Genomic DNA, 20,572 nt, shown 5'->3' with positions numbered 1-20,572 from the left:
CCCATATTTACTATGCATCCCTGTTTTTGTTCTTGAATTTTCAGTCTCCCTTGGTCTAGCCTCCCTGCCCCATTCATGTTCTGCAGATCCCTAGACTTCCCACTTTTATAAACTTGTGTCTGCTTTCCTGTTCCAGGAGGTGGAGGATCCCATGCTTGGTGTTGGGGGAGGAACAATAGGGCCTGGTTCTTCTGTTATTGTGACTCATCTTTGCTCTCATTTGCAGGTCCAGGGGTTGCTGGAGAACAGAGACAGTGTAAGCAGTCCTGAGAAGGTAGCTGCCAGTTATGACTCACATAAGACAGGTATGTCTAAGTGTGGGTAAGCTGTTGAATAGATACTACCAGAGTAATCCATGTGGTCCTTGGCTTTGTCAAGGTGTTGTGGATCAGACAGAGGCACACTCTAACGCAGCCTGTCTCCACATGCCCCAGACTTGGAACAGCTCTCCTCAGTACTGCCTCAGTTGATTGGCCCCGTATTGGAACTGCCTGAGGCAACTAGGGCCCCGCTGGAGGAGCTCATGTTGGAGGGGGATCTCCTTGAGGTGACTCTGGATGAGAACCACAGCATCTGGCAGCTGTTGCAAGCTGGGCAGCCTCCAGACCTAGCACGGATCCGCACGCTTCTGGAGGTGATGTGGTGGGGTGATGGCCAGGGCCAGGAGAGCAGACCAAGTAGGCAGAAATTCCAGGCCTGGCCACTGACCCACAACTCCTTTCTGCTTGTCTGTGTATTATTCTAGCTGGAGAAGCCTGAGCACCAAGGAAGTCAGATAAGGAGCCAGGTACTTGAGAAGCGACAGCGGCGGCAGCGGAAAGTAGATCTGGGTAGAAAGAGTGAGCGTATTGTTCAAGAAGAGCTAGAGTCAAAAAAGGCCCGGAGTTCACAGATAAAGCCTGAGGAGGGCCAAGAGGAAAAAGAATTTGAAGAGGGAACAGTTTGTGAAAATATATTCATGACACCTCCTGCAGAGCATAACCCTATCTTGAAAGGGATCCAAAATAACTTACAAGAGAAGGATTCAACTTCTACAACACCATTTCCTTCTTCAACACCTTTGGTACACCTGTCATACCCTGAGCAGCAAAAGTGTGACAGTAACACAAAAGATTTTTATTTAATACCACTGCCTCCTGGACCTTTGTAGGTCCTATACCTTCTTTTCTATCTGGGATTTGTCACTTCAGATAGTTTTCAAATCTTAACTCCTAAAGGTGATGTTTTTTAAGCTCTGTCCCTATGGATAGCACCTTTTCCCAGCAACGTTACTGTGACTAGCATACAAGGAGATATTTCCCAAGCCACTTTTTTTCCTAGACTGGTGCAGATAAAACTTGAGAAAGGCAAATGTCTCTTTTTTTTTTTTTTTCTCTTCCTGTATTCCTCTTTTTTTCCTCTTATATCTTTAAAATATTTTGGTGCTTGAAGTCTTTTTCCAACTTCATTCTACCTCCTTTTATTTTCTCACCTTAGTTCACATTGTAATAAGAGACATTTATGATGTAATTATTCGGTAAGGCAAAAAAGAATAGAGCAAAACAAATTGTTGGTTAGAGCTGTTGTCTATGTTTAATTTATTTACTTAGAAATAAAACATCACCAGGTGTGTTTTGAAACTGCAGATTTTTTTTTTAGCACTTTTGGGAATACAAGAAAAGTGAAGGGCTGAGGTTTGGAAATGTAAAAATTTAGTTTTAAAATGCATAAGGTCTTTCTTGGTAGGGGTGGAGGACTGTTAATTGTATAAGGTGTTAGCCTTTGGTCAAGGTTCACTTTTTTTCTCATGGATGCCAGTTTCAGCACCACTTACTGAAAAGTTATTTTCTTTCTTGCTTTATTATCATTATGTCAAAAATGTTGCTTCTACTGTGTGTCTGTGTTTTGACCTATTCCATTATGTCTGTCCCTTTGGCAATATTCCATTGTCTTGATTAATGTAGCTTTTAGAAAGTTTTACATTAAGGTAGAGTGGTTCCTCCCACTTCTTTCTTTTTCAAATCGTTGTAGTAGCCTAGAACCAATCTGTTTTTCCATATACAGTTGGCTATGAGTTCTGTTTCATATAGATTTGAAGTTGAAAATGTTACTTGTTAAGCTTTTCCTGTGCTTTCAAATGATAAATATAACATCTCATCTAATAGTATTTTTTGTAAGATTTCAATGTGTAAATATCTCGGGCAACACCAGTACAAGACCTTTAATCAGTTTTTCGTGTTTCTCTCTAAGGGGTCTAGTCATATAGATGCTGTTGTACTATTACTCCTTTCCAGTAATCTAATTCTGTCAACCTGGTTTGAATGTCTTAAGTCAATGCTGCTCCCTCTCTTCCTGCTGACCCCAGCCAGTGTAGACTTCTTTGTTTTTCTATGAAATTCCATGCCTGTAATCACTGCCACCCTCTTTATTCTCTTCCCTTTTCTTTATTCCAGCAGGTGATCCTAAAGTATAGCTTTGTTACTGGGAAACCTAATCATAGTCTCTTTCCCCCAGTTTTACCTTTTTCACTTGTCCAAAAAAAAAAAAAGTGATATCCTCTTGCAGCATAAGGATCAGGTAAAATAGAATGTCTTGTGATATTTTATCGAAGTAAAAGAATTATTTCTTAAGCTTTTGTGTCTTTCTTCTTCCTCTGCAATGTGGCAAAGGACCTATGACTCCCCATGGGCCTCAGAAATTTTGTATTTTCTAAAGAGTGTCTTCTAAATACAGCATCTGCTCCCTGTATTTGTTCTCTCACAGTTTACATATGCAGCTCACTGTTTTGAGAATTACCATTTAATGGAAAATACTGATAATGTAGTGAAAGAGTTGAGCTTCTGCCTGCAGAGTAGAACTATACAACCCAGCAGTCCCACTGCTGGGAATGCCCTGAGAAAACCATAATTCAAAAAGTCACATGTACCCCAGGGTTCATTGCAGCTCTATTTACAATCGCCAGGACATGGAAGCAACCTAATGTCTGTGTCCATTGACAGACGAATGGATAAAGAAGATGCGGTGTATACACACAATGAAATGTTACTCAGCCATAAACAGGAATGAAATTGGCTCAGTTGTAGAGATGTGGACGGACCTAGAGACTGTCGTACAGAGGGAAGTGAGAGAAAACCAATATATTAACACATATATGTGGAATCTGGAAAAGTGGTACAGATGAACCAGTTTGCAAGGCATAGAGACAGGTGTAGAGAACAAATGTATGGACACCAAGGTGGGAGAGTGAGGGGTGGGATGAACTGGTAGATTGGGATTGACATATATACACTAATATAGATAACAACCTACTGTGTAGCATGGGGAACTCCACTGTACAGTAGAAACTAACACAACATTGTAAAACAACTATACCCCAATAAAATTTTTTTGAAAAAGAAACATTATCTCGTATGTGGAACCTAGAAAAATGGTACAGATGAGCTTATTTGCGTGACAGGAATAGAGACGCAGACGTAGGGAACGGACGTGAACACAGTGCGGGAAGGGGAGAGTGGGACGAATACGGAGATTAGGTTTGACGTATATACACTACCACGCGTGAAACAGATAGCTAGTGGGCACCTGCTGTATAGCACAGGGAGCTCAGCTCGGTGCTCTGTGGTGACCTAGATGGGTGGGATGGGGGGTGGGAGGGAGGTCCAAAAGGGAGGGGATATGTGTACATATATAGCTGATTCACTTTGTTGTACAACAGGAAGTACCACAACATTGTAAAGCAACTATACCCCAATGAAAAACAAATTTACTGACCGGACACAGATTAAGAAGTGCAAAACCATGGTGTGTTGATAGAAAAGACACAGAAGGACTCAAGTAGATACTCAGTTAATATATGGTCAAAACAAGGTACTGGCTAGAAAAAAACAGGATTATGAGTGCTCCGGATATTCCCTTTTAAAGCCGGTGATTTGGAACCTCCCTTCAGTACTTTTAACATCTCTTTGTAAATCGAGTTAAGGCAATGATTGGAAGAGGGATTCCTCTGTCATCTGGCAGATGACCAGTCAGGCCTCTTCGTTAAGACTTATGGATCTTCCAGGCACTGATTCATTGTTCTGTTACATTCTGCTGTATCTTTGGAAATTAACCCTACAGAGAATGAAAAGAGAAATTCACGTCTTCAGCACATGCACTGAAAAGTTCTCTTCAGTTGTTGCGTTGCCTCTGCAGGATGAAGGGGTGGGGATGATGAATAGGCATATCTTGCCTTCATATGGCTTAAATCTTCAGTCACAGAAGTGGTTCACTAGCAATGTACTGGAAGGTTTGTTTGGTCCTCAGTGTTCTGGGCTGTGCACTCAGAACCACAGAAGCACGTGTGCCCATGCAGAGCTGGCTAATCGAGTATGTACTGGAAGGTTTGTTTGGTCCTCAGTGTTCTGGGCTGTGCACTCAGAACCACAGAAGCACGTGTGCCCATGCAGAGCTGGCTAATCGAGTATGTACTGGAAGGTTTGTTTGGTCCTCAGTGTTCTGGGCTGTGCACTCAGAACCACAGAAGCACGTGTGCCCATACAGAGCTGGCTAATCGAGATGCTGGGCGGATGTCCATCAAGCTGGAGACCTAGGAGTATACGGCATGACCCAAGTTACATCACTCCGGGGCAAGATGCTGTTTTTATAAGGTCCCAGCGAGTCACTGTAGCTCAGGACATCTATTTCCACCCAATATCCACTGAGTTAGTCTCAAATCCTAAAAGAACAATTGCCCTGTTAGCTTTCCAACAGCCTTCCCAGCTCGGGTCAATCTGTACTGCATCCCACCTCCTTTTGGATCCATAACCTATGAGGGATCCGGACAGAACTTTGAGGCAACCACTATAGTCTCATGTGCCTAATTAGAATGGCTATCAGGGAATCGAATAAACTTCTACCACTATGATCCATGGATTATGCTGAGGGGAAGCATTCTCGGATCATTTTCAAACACCCTAAGGAAGAAAAGAGATTAGCTGGAGTGCCCATAAACTCAAAATGGAAGCACATTTCAGAGTTGTGCTTTGTTTCTAACAGAGAGACCCGAGTAAGTACTTTTCTTTTTTAGTCAAGGTATTGTGTTAGTTCTATTTCATCAGCATATTTCCCACCCACTAATATAGGGCCGTTTAATACCATCTTGCTTATGTCAGACACCTGTGCACATTTTCCTCTCACCTTTTAGAAGAATAAAGATTCAAAAATGCCGAGGTCTATTACAGCAATTTTAAGGGCGCAAACGGTAACTCTGATATTTTTCTGAAATGCTTTGTTTGGAGTCTGAGATTCATTGTTCAGCTTTCTCTGTCAGAGACAATGAAATAACACCTGTTTTGTTTTCAGGGAAAAAAAAAAGTGTTCTGTTTCTGTGGAGTAATTTCCAATTTAGTTTGTGGCTCTCCTTTAAATGTCAAGAAGAATAAAGACTGGGAGACAAAACACCGTAACGTTGATGCTCTGAAAAAAGAGGTTTCTGGGTTTTTTTTCTTCTTGTTTTCACTTTTCTACATTTTCTGCATTTCTCCTAATGGATAATTATTTTTATCATTGTGATTATTTAACATATACCGAAGTTGGTGATTCCATAGTTCCTAAAGTCTTCGTGGGATTCCAAAAATCACTAATGATTTGGGAGCATCAGTAACTTTGTCTGCAGGGTCTGTTCTAATCTGTATGATGAATAACCTACCTGAGCATTGCTCTGGATGATCTCTTTTCTCCAGATGTGTCCACATCTGGTTTCCAATGAGACACCTCAATCCTTGCCGTGCTTCTTCTAACCCGTTGGGCCTGGGTCCCTTAGGATGAAATATTTTTTTAAAAATCTGCCCCATTTTCAAAGAGAGGCAACTCTCTATATCACAAATATTGTGATTCATTGCTTTTCTGCACAGCTCATCAGAATGCTACACTAATTTTGTTCCAAATAAACTGTTGCTCCTGAATTTTCAGGTTCATAGGAGCAGCAAGCCATCTTAATAATAATAACTACAATTTACTGAACAGTTAACTATCTGCTAGGTGCTCTGCTAAGCATTCTGAATATGCCGTTTGATTCAATTCTCCAAGCAACACTCTTATGGAAGCAATATTAATAGCCTGATTTTTTTTTATGAGAAGGCTGACGTGTAGAGAATTTAAGAATCTTATCCACCTTCTCCAAACCAATTAATGATCATGCCAGGATTTGAACACAGGGCTCCTTTGCTGCAGAGAAAGGCAGGCCACACTGCCATGGGATTCGACAGCCAATGTCCATTTTATTGCTTTATCTTTCGGGCAAGAATGTAAGTTCCATAAATGCAGGTTCTCTATCGGCTTTGATTAAGCAGCCAATTTCCTGGTGTTCTTAAGGATATCTGAATATATCTTGAAGGTTTTCCCCCTTTATTAGTTGATTTCCTCCATAGGACACCAGCATGCAGTAGTACCAGCATGCCTCAAAAGTGATAACCTCTAAACCCACTTTTCATCTCAGTGACACAGCTGTTAACCTCATAATGGTGTGAAACGATGGAACTCTGCCCCTCTTGTAGTAACATAATTGTTATAATTATTAACACACTACGTTAATATATGAGGGCTGGAGGATGTTATATTAACTCATAATAACTTAAATTTATTAATTTAACCAAAAGATGGACTGACCGCATGCCTGCATACATGGCAAAAAATAAGATGCACATACTCTATTCTAGGGGGGGTGATTTCAGTGTATTGCCAATCAAACAAGAGCACGCTGAAGAAAAGATCACTTATCTAGTAGCACCATAAAGCCGCATAACAAACATCCCTTAGGTCAGTGGCTTAAAGTACAGTTATTTAGCTAATGAGGCAGAAGGGTGGATTTTTAGATTGCATTCATTTGGGTTCTTTGCTGTCTACTGACTTCACTCACAGGGTCTGCCTAGGTCTGGTTGTCAGCTGAGAAATGTCACCATAGATGTCTTATTTCCAACAAGCTTGCTCAGGCACGCTCTCAGGACTGGGGTGAGCAGTGGCAGCAAACCGAAAAGCACAAGCCCTTTCAAAACCTCTGCTTATATCACAAGTGTGGACACCCACTGGCTATAGCATGTAAACCGGGGCAAACTTATTACCAAGCGGTGCAGAACTCTCTCCCACCTTGTGCTAGAAGGAGCCACAAACTCCCATTGTGAAGGGTGTGTCGGCAGGAAAGGATGACGGATCAGGGCGCTCATGCAATCTCTATACCTCAAGGAACAGTTGAATATGGTGCAACATAACTGTTAGAAAGAACAGCTATGTAGACCCTACAAAACGTTGTTTAGAGCAGATGCTTCCCACAGTTTAATTCAACAGGAGAGCGGGTAAACCAGGGCGGACCCCATACCTAATTCATCCTGGCAGTTGCCTTGGGACACTGTGATGCACAAAACCGGAACCACCAAAGCACGACGCAGTTGCGCTTCTACATTTGTAACGATCCACGGGTAGCCCACGCACAATACTATCTAAGCCAAAATAGTACCTTCTCGCTCTAAGTCACAGAAGGGAGAAGTCTCGAGTGAGTAAGTGCACGCACTGTTGAACCGCTACCGTTTCATGAGATACATATTGATAAAAATCCGGTGTGCGGACAAAACTGGGATTGATTCTCTTTCTTGACAACCATGTAAGTAAAGATCTTTCTTTCAATAACAATAAAAAAACATCAACTCCATCACCCACAGAATAATTCTATTAGAGGCATTAATTCAGGGACAAACTGGACAATGTGGAATTCAGTATACAACTTCTTACAAAAACACAACTGAAATTATGCATCTGTTGGAGAAAGTATTTTAAGTGGCATATTATCGCACACAACCTTTATACTTTCTAAGTGGTTCCTTTATCGAAATGTGTCCTCAGAAATAGTCACCCCTCTCACAATAGACTATCTCCCTTTGATTAGTAAGCATCTGTTTTTAGAATGAGACATATAGAAACATTTTTTTGTATTTTCTTTAACATAGCAACTATATAAACTGCCCATGAGACAAATCCCTCTTAAAATCTGGCATCAGAAAGAGAAAATTTATCTGACAAATTTGTTTGCTTCCTTGATCAACCTTATAAAAAAAGACAATTTTGTGCCTCACCTTACTGCAAAAAGAACAGAGCAAATATTAGCACATAATTGCGGTTTCTACATCAACTGAGGTCTGAATTAACGCTGTTATCTTTGATCAGCCTTTGCCTACTTTCATTTTGTAATGAACTCTTTGGGCATGTTTGGTGAGGGATACTGTCTCCTTTCTATAGAGATGCAGAATCATACATTCAAAATGTAATGGCTCAAAACAGCCATTGTTTATTTTTCTCGTGATACTGTGGGATGATCATTTGGGTGGGGCTCAGAGGACATGGCTCAAGTCTGTGGCTTGTGGGATCTCTGTATCTTATTTCTGGGGCCTCGGCTGGGACAGGTAAAATAGCTCTGCCCCTTGTCCTTAGGGTCTCGCTTCCTCCAGGAGGGTAGCCCGGGCTTGTTCACGTTATAACAGGGTCAAAGAAAGCAGAAGGGGAGGCTATGTAGCTTCTAGAAGTTCAGGCTTGGATTTCTAACAGCATCACTTCATGGCATTCTATTGGTGGAAGCCAACCATGAGGCCAGTCCCAATGGAAGGGGTAGGGAAAGAGCTTCCATCTCCTGGGAACTGCCAAAAACGTGCGACCATATCTTCAACCTACCACAGCTAGAGATAAAGTCTAAGTGATTCACCCCTACAGGCAATCACTGGTACAAACCCACACACTTTTCTTGATACTTCTGTCACTCATGTACTATTTAGTCTATGGAGAGGAATTCCATGTAAAAAGGCACCAGGAAAAAACATCCTTCAAAACCTAGAATGTGGATATTCTACAGTAAATGGCTTGGCTTCCCCAACAAATGGGTGGCACGGAAAAAGGCAGAGGGGGAGGCAATAAAAGTTTAAATAACAAAAAGATACATTTCAGCAATGTGTTCGTCTCTGTGCTCCCAGTTTGGAATACAGATAAAATGAAGAAAGGTTCTTACTGTACACAGTTCTTTTATTCCTCATGGAAATCTTTCATCTTATAGAAAATCAGAATTTCATCTTGAAAGGTTTCCAACATTTTTTGGCCACCCGTCTTCCATTAAGATTGGGACCTTGCACTATGGAGATAAGTATATCCCCTGTAAACTTAAAATTTTTATTTAAAAAAAATAAGCCTAACCTGAACCTAAAGAGAGATCAAAAAAGCCTAAAGACATTCTGCAAAAGAGTTAACCTGCTCTCTTCAAAAGTGTCAAAGTCCTACATTACCAGGAAAGATTCAGGAGTTATTCCAGCTTAAAAGACAGGACAGCTGAAGGATAACTTGGACATTATTCTTACAATTGGCAGTATCTGAGTAAGTCTCCACAGAGACAATAGTATTAGATCCATGTTAGGTTACCGATTTTGATCATTGCACTGTGGTTACGTTAACACAAGGCCTCGTTTTAGTGTACTATTCCTACTGCTCTTATCTGCGCAAGTTTTGAACGTGTTGTACCTGCGCAAGTTTTGAACATGTTGCAGGAAAGTGCTGTTGAATACCTCTGTAGGATTCAACTGTCTATATTATGTCTGAAAAATGTAACCCTTCCAACCTTGCAGTCTCCCATGCTTTCCCAGAGTTCTCCATTCTGAATTCACATTTATATGCAACAGTTCTCATTCAACTAAATATTTTTTGGTAATGAAGCACAGTTCCATCTCCCATCGTAGCAGCCTGTTTTATTTTCAAGACAACCTAGCAGCAACTTCAGAACACAGTGACGTATGAATGGCATAAACCAGGAACGAACCTTTTTCAGAAGTGGGGAAAACCTTCCTCTTCGACTAGGCAGCAGAAGGAAGTTCGCCAGAGCGAGCTCGGAAAGCAGTGATACTCAAAGCGTGGTTTTCAGACCAGGCACACTAGCGTCCTCTGGCACTGATACACAGGCAGATTCCTGGGACCCACTCCAGACCCACTGAATCAGAGTCTCTACGGATTTGGCTGGGAAAATGCACATTTTAAATACACGGCCCAGGTGCTTCTTATCACTCAGTACTGAACAAATATTTATTAGTATCCTCTGTGCACCAGATGCCATTCAAGGTCCTAAAGATAAAAGTGTGTAAAACAGCAAAGAGGATGCAAAATGGTACGGACAGTTTGGAAGACAGTTTGGTGGTTTCTTACAAAACTACACATACTCTTACCAGACGATCCAGCAATCTCATTCCTTAATATTTACCCAAAGGAGATGAAAACTTACATCCATGTGGATGCTTGCAGCAGCTGTATTCCTAATTGCCAAGACCTGAAAGCAACTAAGATGTCCCTCAGGAGCTGAATGGATAAATAAACTGTAAAGCATCCGGACAATGGAATATTACGCAGCACTGAAAAGAAATGAGCTATCAAGCCAGGAGAAGACATGGAGGAACGTTAATGCATATTCCTAAGCGAAGAAACCCATCTGTACATCTGTAAAGGATACACACTGTACGATTCCAACTAGATGACATTCTGGAAAAGGCAAAACTATGGAGACAGTGAAGAGCTCAGTGGTTGCCAGGGGTTCGGGGGGAAAGAGGGATGAATGGGTGGAGCACAGAGAATTTTTAGGGCAGTGAAATTACTCTATATGATACTATAATGGTGGATACATGTCATACATTTGTCCTAGGTATAATACGAGGTATAATAGCAAGATGAACCCAATGTAAACTATGGACTTTGGGTGATAATTTTTTTAAAAAAGAGCGTATCATTGGATGCACACAAAATTAAAAAACAAAATCCCACTTATCCTTGCATTCATGGAGCTCAGAGTGGCAGTGAAGCTTGAGAACAAATATTCTAAGGGATGGGTGGGAATTCAACTGAGGATTTGATGACCCAGCCAGAGAAACACCTCCCAAACAGAAGTAATGCTACAGCTGCAAAACTGATGCAAAAGCCTCAGAGTCAAGGTTTCCTGTTGTTTTTTTTTAAATGAACTTTTAATTTTGGAATACATTTAGATTTATGGGAAAGTTACAAAGATAGTGCAGTGTGTACCTCTCACCCATTTCTCTAGTGTCAGCACCTTACATAGCTATGGTGCATTTGTCACAACTAAAAAGCCAACACTGTATATTCGTGCTAACTAAATTCTGTACCTTATTGAGATTTCACTAATTCCGTATTTTTTTTGTTTGTTTTTTTGCATTACGCGGGCCTCTCACTGTTGTGGCCTCTCCCGTTGCGGAGCACAGGCTCCGGACGCGCAAGATCAGCGGCCATGGCTCACAGGACCAGCTGCTCCACAGCATGTGGGATCTTCCCGGACCGGGGCATGAACCCGTGTCCCCTGCATCAGCAGGCGGACTCTCAACCACTGCACCACCAGGGAAGCCCTAATTCCGTGTTTCTGTCCTTAGTCTCCTCTGCTCTGTGACCATTTCTCTAACTTTCCTTGTTTTTCAAACCTTTGACAGCCTTGAGAAGTAATGGGCAGGTATCCTGTATAACACTTTTTATTTCGAGTTTTCCTGAAGTTTTTCTCATGATTAGATAGGGGTTAAGGGCTTCAGGTTGAAGACCACAAGGTGAAGGGTCCTTCTGTTCACTTCATACCATGGGGGACAGAAGAGCAACCTGACTTATCACTGGCAATGATCTTGATCTTGTACTTGACCTTGACTATCTAGCCAAGGTAATGCTTGGGCTATTCTTGTTGATGTCAGGGTAGCCATAGGATGGTAGGAATGCCCAGGGGACGATGTAGGTTGAAGGGCCAACGGGACATCCAGATGGAATCAGTGGCAATGGAGGTTCGTCTTTCAGGGGAACGATCTGTGACAGATACTCACTCTAGTCACCTCCCAAGTGCCATGCATATGACAGAAAGGGCATCAACACCTGGTCATCCTTCTCCAAGCAACTCGTAATCTTCATTTTGCTCCACCCTCCTCGTGGCAGTGTTTTATTTCATCCAAGGATAAAACGCCTCATTGATCAAACACCTTTCAGAATTTAGAATGACACTGCTCCCTCACAAAATCAACACCTTTATTTGAACTGAAAAGTGGAATCCCATATTTTGGTAGACAATAGGTCTAATCTGGATTTTGGATCAGACCATGGGGATTGGGAATTGGTTTTTACAAGTTTCATTATATACTGCACATTTTTCCATCAATATATCTGAATCTGCTGGTCCAGTACTTCTCCAGAAATATACCTGATATATGTATAATCCATACATAATATGCTGATAATGAAATGATTTGCCAGGGCTCAGCATATGAACATTTTGGGTGGTGACTTTAAAATAGGTGCGGAAGTATGCTTTTCAAAACTATTTAAAAATAGTGGGTACTACACTAACAAATGTAAGGTAGATAGCTGGTGGGAAGCAGCCGCACAGCACAGGGAGATCAGCTCAGTGCTTTGTGACCACCTGGAGGGGTGGGATAGGGAGGGTGGGAGGGAGGGAGACGCAAGAGGGAAGAGATATGGGAACATATGTATATATATAACTGATTCACTTTGTTATAAAGCAGAACTAACACACCATTGTAAAGCAATTAAACCCCAATAAAGATGTTAAAAAAAATAGTGCGTACTAGAGGAAAACTTTTGAAGAAGTGTGTTTGGTTCACCATTCACGTTTAACATTTGAGTTTGTATGGAGCTGATTACAGACTAAAGATAGTGTATAAAGAGATGAAGATGGGATACCAAGAGTGAGCATAAATTGCAATAAAATTGGAGGCAATTGAGAGAAAAGCATGGGAAAGCATCCAGTAGAATTAACAGCTTACTTTCCTGCATGTAGTGAAACCTATTTTTATCATCGCATATATGTGGAATCTAGAAAAATGGTACAGGTGAGCCAGTTTGCAAGGCAGAAATAGAGACACAGATGTAGAGAACAAACATATGGACACCAAGGTGGGAAAGCAGGGCTGGGGGGAGGGGGGTGGGATGAATGGGAGATTGGGATTGACATATATACACTAATATGTATAAAATGGATAACTAATAAGAACCTGCTGTATAAAAACAACAACAAAAAGCTGGGACAAAGTAAGAGAGTGGCATGGACATACATACACTACCAAACGTAAAACAGATAGCTAGTGGGAAGCAGCCACCTAGAGGGGTGGGATAGGGAGGGTGGGAGGGAGGGAGATGCAAGAGGGAGGAGATATGGGAACATATGTATATGTATAACTGATTCACTTTGTTATAAAGCAGAAACTAACACACCATTGTAAAGCAATTATACTCCAATAAAGATGTAAAAAAATAATAATAATAAAATGGTAAAACACTTCAACTTCATAAAAACTAAAAAGAAAGACAATCTTGTACGTTTTCCAAATTGTGTTTTAGATAAAGCAGATATATATTTTCATATGTAATAATGTCCCTTCTTTACAGACAAAGCTGTATTTAAACAATAATGCACAGGATTAACACCACAACACATTTTGTATACAGTGAAACTAAACTGCTCAGTGGTCTTCCAGGGCCACATCACTGGGATTTAACCACTCCACAGAGGGGCCGAGCAGAGTCTGAAGTTCATTTGATAATTCAACCAAATCTAGTAGCTCTTTGCTTTCAGGATTGAAGGCTTCCAGGTCTTTGGGGCAAGAGAACAAGAGACTTGCAGAAACCTGCCTGTAAAACTCTGACTCTGCGACTGTGACAATTTCAATATTGGGAAAATTGCAGCGGAATACACAGGAGGACGTTTTCAATTTTTTAAGCACATCTGAAAGCAATAACCAGTTTCGTGGCCTACAAAATAAAAAAGAAAGTGGTTCAAGTTTCTGGCAAAAATTACTGACTACTATCCTGAATAAACCCATCTACAGCCATAACAAGAGCCAATAGCTTTTTCTAACTATACGCATCATTGACCAATGCTCTCTTATCAAAGTAAGGGAAAGTATTTACTTCTAGTATGAGTAACTCAGAACTCATCTGGTTTTAAGAGAACATCTAGAGAAGGCCATCTGATTTTTAGAAAGCAGAAGGAACATCTTAATGAGATTCATCAAATGTGCTTTTCACTGCTCTCACTGCTAACAAATGGGTTAATTCCTATTCACTCAGCTCTTACCACAATTCAAGTTATAACTCTCTGTGTGTTCCACTATATTCACTGAGGGAAGTCTGTATCCCAACCCAAGAGGATTGATTACAAACACCTTTTCTGATCCCTCCTCCTACCCCCACAATAGAATACATTTTAAACACACATTACACCACATTTCTTTTCACACATGCCACACACTAAATTTCATCTCTTTCGGGATTGATGGTTTTTAGAAGCAAACTGTAACATTCCTTACATGCACAGTGCAACACAACTTTATGTTTTCTGTTACTATAAAATTTCACTGTTTTAATGGCATATATACTTTTATTTATTAAGTACCTTTGTTTACACAGCAAAGGATTAATCTCTTATGTGTATACGATATATAAAAGCCCATGAATAAATGATTTTTCTAATCCTACACGAGAAGGCAGATTATCAATACACTGTTACACACTTCGTGTGCCTAAGGAGTCCCCTATGTTGGGAGCTCCTAGGACTCTTTCCCAAAGATTTCGTGACCAAAGTCTCCAAGGGAGCAACTATTCTGTGAAATTCCACTGAATGACAGCTTCAACACTTTGGGCCCAGCGTCTTATTTGCCTTGGTGGTGTTCTATTGAGGATAGTTTATACTGTGCTATGAATCTGATCCCCACTGTGTATAATTAATCTTTTCCAGAAATTTTCATTAAGTGAGGTTCATGGAGAATTAGAAATCATTCACCCACCCTCATCTGCTTAAAAGGGGTTTTAGGTCCTGCTTCCCCAAGAAAACTACTGCAAGCTATTTTTCAACTACATGATATATACATCCTTACCTCTGAGCAACAGACACTTGGATGTTATAACAAGGTAAGAGAGGACTATCTGAAAATTCAAATTCAAACACATCGCTGAAAGCCTTATCCTCATCATCCTCATCCTCTGGTCCTGGAGGATCTGTCAAAACATTAAGTCCAGCCTTTTTATCTGGTTCTAATGCAGGTAAAAAGAAAGAAAGGAGTCAGTAGGCTCTACCACATTTCAGCTCTCAATAATTAAACAATTCTGAATAAAAACAGATAATTTCCTAATGATCCCTGCTTACAGTACCCATCACCCATCATCCCCTCACCCATACCAGAGAGAAATATTCTGTAACTCATTCACTTCCCACTGAAAGAAAAATGTGGAGGAAAAATGTTTCTCACCACATACAGAGCTTCCATAGAACTCCCAAGGGCCACCAAGTTTATCATCATTGTGACCCTGTAGGTCCTTTAAATAATCTAGAGAGATGACAAAATAAAAGGGTTTTTAAAAAAATGTTAGAAGTAATAAATGATTTCAGGAGAGTTGCATGATAGTCAACATACAAAAATGAGTTGCAATTTTATATACTAACAATAAACAATTCAAAAGGGAAATAAAACAATCTCACAGTAGCATTGAAAAAATACTTAAGAATAAACTTAATAACGAAGGGACATCTAAAAAAAAATGGTTCTGAAGAACCTAGGGGTAAGACAGGAATAAAGACACAGACCTACTAGAGAATGGACTTGAGGTTATGGGGAGGGGGAAGGGTGAGCTGTGACAAAGTGAGAGAGTGGCATGGACATATATACACTACGAAACGTAAAATAGCTAGCTAGTGGGAAGCAGCCACATAGCACAGGGAGATCAGCTCAGTGCTTTGTGACCACCTAGAGGGGTGGGATAGGGAGGGTGGGAGGGAGAGAGATGCAAGAGGGAAGAGATATGGGAACATGTGTATATGTATAACTGATTCACTTTGTTATAAAGCAGAAACTAACACAACACTGTGAAGTTATTATACTCCAATAAAGATGTAAAAACAAAACACAAAGAGACAAAGACTTGTACACTAAAATCTACAAAACTTAGCTAAAAGGAATCTAAGAAGATTCAGATAAATGGAAAGATATCCCATGTTCACAGATTAAGCAGACTTTATTGTTAAAATGTCCATACTACCCAATGCAGTCTACAGATTCAAGGCAATCTTTCTCAAAATCCCAGCCTTTTTTTTATATTTTTGCAAAATTAGAGAAGTCTATTCTAAATTCACGTGGAATCTCGAGGGATTCTGAATAGCCTAAGTAATCTTGAAAAAGAACAAAGTTGGTGGCCTCACACTCCCTGATTTCAAAACACACCACAAAACAAAGTAATCAAAACAATACAGCACTGGCATAAAGACAATACACTGTCAAATAATCTTTGACAAGAGTGCCAAGGCTACACGTGGAGAAAGCCTCTTCAACAAAGGGTGCTGCGGGAACTACCTGACGGTCTAGTGGTTAGGACTTCGTGATTTCACTGCGGTGGCCCTGATTCAATCCATGGTCAGGGAACTAAGATCCCACGAGCCATGTGGTGTGGCCAAGAAAACAAAACGACAGCAACAAAAAAATGATGCTGGGAAAAGAATGAAGCTGGACCCTTACCTTACACCAAATGCAAAAATTAACTCAAAATGGATATAATAAATAAGACCTAACACCATAAAAACATAGGAGGAAAGGTTCAGGAAATTGAATTTGACCAACATTTCTTGGATATGACACCAAAACACAGGCAACAAGAGCAAAATCAGGTAAATCTGACTACGTCAAACTAAAAAATTTCTCCGTATCAAAGGAAATACAGTGAAAAGACAATCTACAGAACGGGAGAAAATACTGCAAGTCTGATAGGGGTTTATAGCCAGAATATAAAAGGAACTCCTGCAAGTCAACAAAAAACAAATAAACTAATATTAAAATGGGCAAAGAACCTGAATAAACATCTCTCCAAAGAAGATCTATAAATGGCCAATAAGCACGTTTTCATTAATTAGCAAATAAAATCTATAGTAAGATACCACCTCACATCAATTAGAACAAAAAACAGTGAGAGTGAGGATCTAGAGAAATTAGAAGTGTTGCAAATTACCATCTAATTTTTAATTTAAAACATTTGTTAAACTTTGTCATTCCTATTCTTTGAAGTTACCTACCTGCCAGAAACATTTCCATAAGTTTGCTGTGAGTCATACTCATGACAGTTCTACCGGAATATGTAGCCAAAGTGGGGTCAGCACCATAGGAGAGAAGCAGGCGAACAATATCCAAGAAATCACTCTCAACTGCATCATGAAGAGGCCTAGGAAGAGATGTGCAGTGGGATTAACCTTGTGTACACATACTTGCTTCTGGAGTAGTTTCATTTAACAATAAGCAAAATACGGTGTGTGTACTATGTGTGATAAACCTCCTACATGGAATATTTCACCAAGAAAGTATGTACTTTCAAACCATTCTACACAAAGGGAAACTGAGGCATGATAACTGACCCAAGATGAAATGATAAATTACTGTTAGTTCTGTATCAGTCATTTATAAGACAGGTGAACAAACAATTTCAGAAATAATTCTCAAATGAAAATCTATTTTAGTCCAAGACCTAATTCAAGACAAAGATGAAAATATTTTGAAGGAATTTAACTAATGACAGACTGTATAACGATAAATCAGAGAGAAAAAAATCCCATCGTTATGGAAGCCAATAGAAGTATCAATTGTTACACAATTTTTTAAAATACTTACTCCATTTTAAAAAGAACCAGGGTACAAATATCAGTATCAGTGAAAATTTCTCTTGGAAGCTGGGCTCTAGGAACTTATAGACATTAATGATGAACTCTCTGCCTCAGAACCTCAGTGACTGAAGGGGAGAGAAGAAACAGGGTCCAGAGTCAGCCCAGAACCAGAGTCATTACGATGAGTTCTCATGAGGATACAGAGTCCTCCATCCATTTGCACTAGGGAATGAAACATTGCCTGCATTCCCAACCTGAATGGGTAGTAATTTGAAACTATAGAATACCACAAACATTTCAATTTTGCTTATTTTATAACTGTGAGGAGAGCCCTAGTACATTGCCTCTTGGTAGCTTTTCGTGGACACAAGCACAAACTTGGTCCTCAGGCCAATAAATTGTGACCATGTTGGGGATGGGGCCAGGTCTGAGGATGTGGGTTATGACATCAGGTTGTACACAAAGCCAACACAGGTCTGTACTCTGTACTATTGGGACTTGAAGATCATATATTTTTTGAACACAGTGATTTAAAGAAATGATTAAAGAGTTCAGTGTCTTAAAACTTAGCACTACTATTTATTCATATAACCCTTGATTATTTCAGGGACTAACCTACGGGGGTGTTGTACGACTGACCAATGTTTTACGCCTTGACTCTAATAAGCCATCTGAGGAGAAGAAATAAACACACAGAAAATTAAGAAGAAACAATAGTGCAAATTGCCAATAATGTGCAAGAGGAGGCCCCAAAACAAAGGCTGGTACTGAACGTTGGAGTAGGAGCTTGCAATTACTGAGAAGAGGCATAAAGTGTGGAGAAGGATTATGGAGGCCAAGCATACCTCATGGAGCAGAAAGTTTCTTCTGCTGGACACAGTGGAAAGCTACATAAATTCGGGGGGGAAAAAAAGTGGTCAAAATAATGTCTCGTTGCCCTGAACTGAACTGTATCTTACTTTTTATTGGTTTTGAACAGTGAAATAATTTAGTTACTGACTTTTGGAAAGAAAAAAACTGAAAGGCCAAGAACTAAAGTGGAAATGATCAAGGTTTTTAAAAACAACAGTAAACAATAATATTATAAAATCAGAACAACAAAATTAGAGTCCATCACTGACGCATCCCTAACTGGCCTGAACAAGCACACACGTGCACACATGAACACACAAATACACACACTTATCAACTTAGAAACCACAATCAATCCTACGAGGGTAACTACTTACAGAATGCCTTTTTTCTTTCAATTTTTGAATTTTATTATATTTTTTTATACAGCAAGTCCTTTATTACTTATCCATTTTATACATATATACATGTCAATCCCAGTCTCCCAATTCATCCCACCACCACCCCCATCCCCCGTGCTGCTTTCCCACCTTGGTGTCCGTATGTTTGTTCTCTACATCTGTGTCTCAATTCCTGCCCTACAAACCAGTTCATCTGTACCATTTTTCTAGGTTCCACATATATGCATTAATATACGATATTTGTCTTTCTCTTTCTTTCTTCACTCTGTATGAGTCTCTAGATCCATCCACCTCATTACAAATAGCTCAATTTCGTCTCTTTTTATGGCTGAGTAATATTCCATTGTATATATGTGCCACATCTTCTTTATCCATTCATCTGTTGATGCGCATTTAGGATGCTTCCATCTCCAGGCTATTGTAAATAGAGCTGCAATGAACATTTTGGTGCATGACTCTTTTTGAACTATGGTTTTCTCAGGGTATATGCCCAGTAGTGGGATGGCTGGGTCATATGGTAGTTCTATTTGTAGTTTTTTAAGGAACCTCCATACTGTTCTCCACAGTGGCTGAACCAATTCACATTCCCACCAGCAGTGCAAGAGTGTTCCCTTTTCTCCACACCCTCTCCAGCATTTATTGTTTGTAGATTTTTTGATAATGGCCATTCTGACTGGTGTGAGATGATACCTCATTGTAGTTTTGATTTGCATTTCTCTAATGATTAGTGATGTTGAGCATTCTTTCATGTGTTTGTTGGCAATCTGCATATCTTCTTTGGAGAAATGTCTATTTAGGTCTTCTGCCCATTTTTGGATTGACTTGTTTATTTTTGTCATATTGAGATGCAGGAGCCGCTTGTAAATTTTGGAGATTGATCCTTTGTCAGTGGCTTCATTTGCAAATATTTTCTCCCATTCCAAGGGCTATCCTTTTGTCTTGTTTATGGTTTCCTTTGCTGTGCAAAAACTTTTAAGTTTCATTAGGTCCCGTTTGTTTATTTTTATTTGCATTACTCTACGAGGTTGATCAAAAAAGATCTTGCTGTGATTCATGTCAAAGATTGCTCTTCCTATGTTTTCCTCTAAGACATTTATAGTGTCCGGTCTTACATTTAGGTCTCTAATCCATTTGGAGTTTATTTTTGTGTATAGTGTTAGGGAGTGTTCTAATCTCATTCTTTTACATGTAGCTGTCCAGTTTTCCCAGCACCACTTATTGAAGAGGTTATCTTTTCTTCATTGTATGTTCTTGCCTCCTTTATCAAAAATAAGGTGACCATACGTGCATGGGTTTATCTCTGGGCTTTCTTTCCTGTTCCATTCATCTATCTTTCTGTTTTTGTTTGGCAGTACCATACTCTCTTGATTACTGTAGCTTTGTAGTATAGTCTGAAGTCAGAGACCCTGATTCCTCCAGCTCCATTTTTCGTTCTCAAGATTGCTTTGGCTATTCGGGGGTCTTTGTGTTTTCATACAAAGTGTGAAATTTTTTGTTCTAGTTCTGTGAAAAATGCCAGTGGTAGTTTGATAGGGATTGCATTGAATCTGTAGTTTGCTTTGGGTAGTAGAGTCATTTTCACAATGTTGATTCTTCCAATCCAGGAACATGGTATATCTCTCCATCTATTTGTATCATCTTTAATTTCTTT

General features: G+C 40.0%; 2 protein-coding genes across 12 annotated transcripts in view; one reads left to right on the top strand and one right to left on the bottom strand.

Moving 5' to 3' along the window:
* Window positions 1–3,348, top strand: part of LOC137217797 (lysine-specific demethylase 5D-like) — a 44,566-nt gene extending 41,218 nt beyond the window's left edge. For all 11 annotated transcript variants that reach the window (XM_067724745.1, XM_067724754.1, XM_067724752.1 and 8 more), the window contains 3 exons: window positions 227–305; window positions 435–634; window positions 746–3,348. In XM_067724745.1, coding sequence (XP_067580846.1) covers window positions 227–305; window positions 435–634; window positions 746–1,150 — 684 coding nt within the window. In that variant the 3' untranslated portion in view covers window positions 1,151–3,348. The remainder of the gene's footprint in view (window positions 1–226; window positions 306–434; window positions 635–745) is intronic.
* Window positions 3,349–13,362: 10,014 nt separating this feature from the next.
* The window catches only part of LOC137217909 (BCL-6 corepressor-like), a 51,174-nt gene continuing 43,964 nt past the window's right edge, over window positions 13,363–20,572 (bottom strand). Inside the window, exons 9-12 of the mRNA XM_067724902.1 lie at window positions 17,087–17,232; window positions 15,276–15,353; window positions 14,904–15,060; window positions 13,363–13,779 (exon numbers count right to left, since the gene is read on the bottom strand). Of these exons, the coding sequence (XP_067581003.1) occupies window positions 13,491–13,779; window positions 14,904–15,060; window positions 15,276–15,353; window positions 17,087–17,232 (670 nt within the window). The 3' untranslated portion in view covers window positions 13,363–13,490. The remainder of the gene's footprint in view (window positions 13,780–14,903; window positions 15,061–15,275; window positions 15,354–17,086; window positions 17,233–20,572) is intronic.

The sequence above is a fragment of the Pseudorca crassidens genome, chromosome Y, assembly GCF_039906515.1.
Source record: "Pseudorca crassidens isolate mPseCra1 chromosome Y, mPseCra1.hap1, whole genome shotgun sequence".
NCBI classification, from domain to species: domain Eukaryota; kingdom Metazoa; phylum Chordata; class Mammalia; order Artiodactyla; family Delphinidae; genus Pseudorca; species Pseudorca crassidens.
The sequence above is the reverse complement of the archived record's forward strand: the minus strand, read 5'-3'. Positions and strand labels throughout refer to the sequence as shown.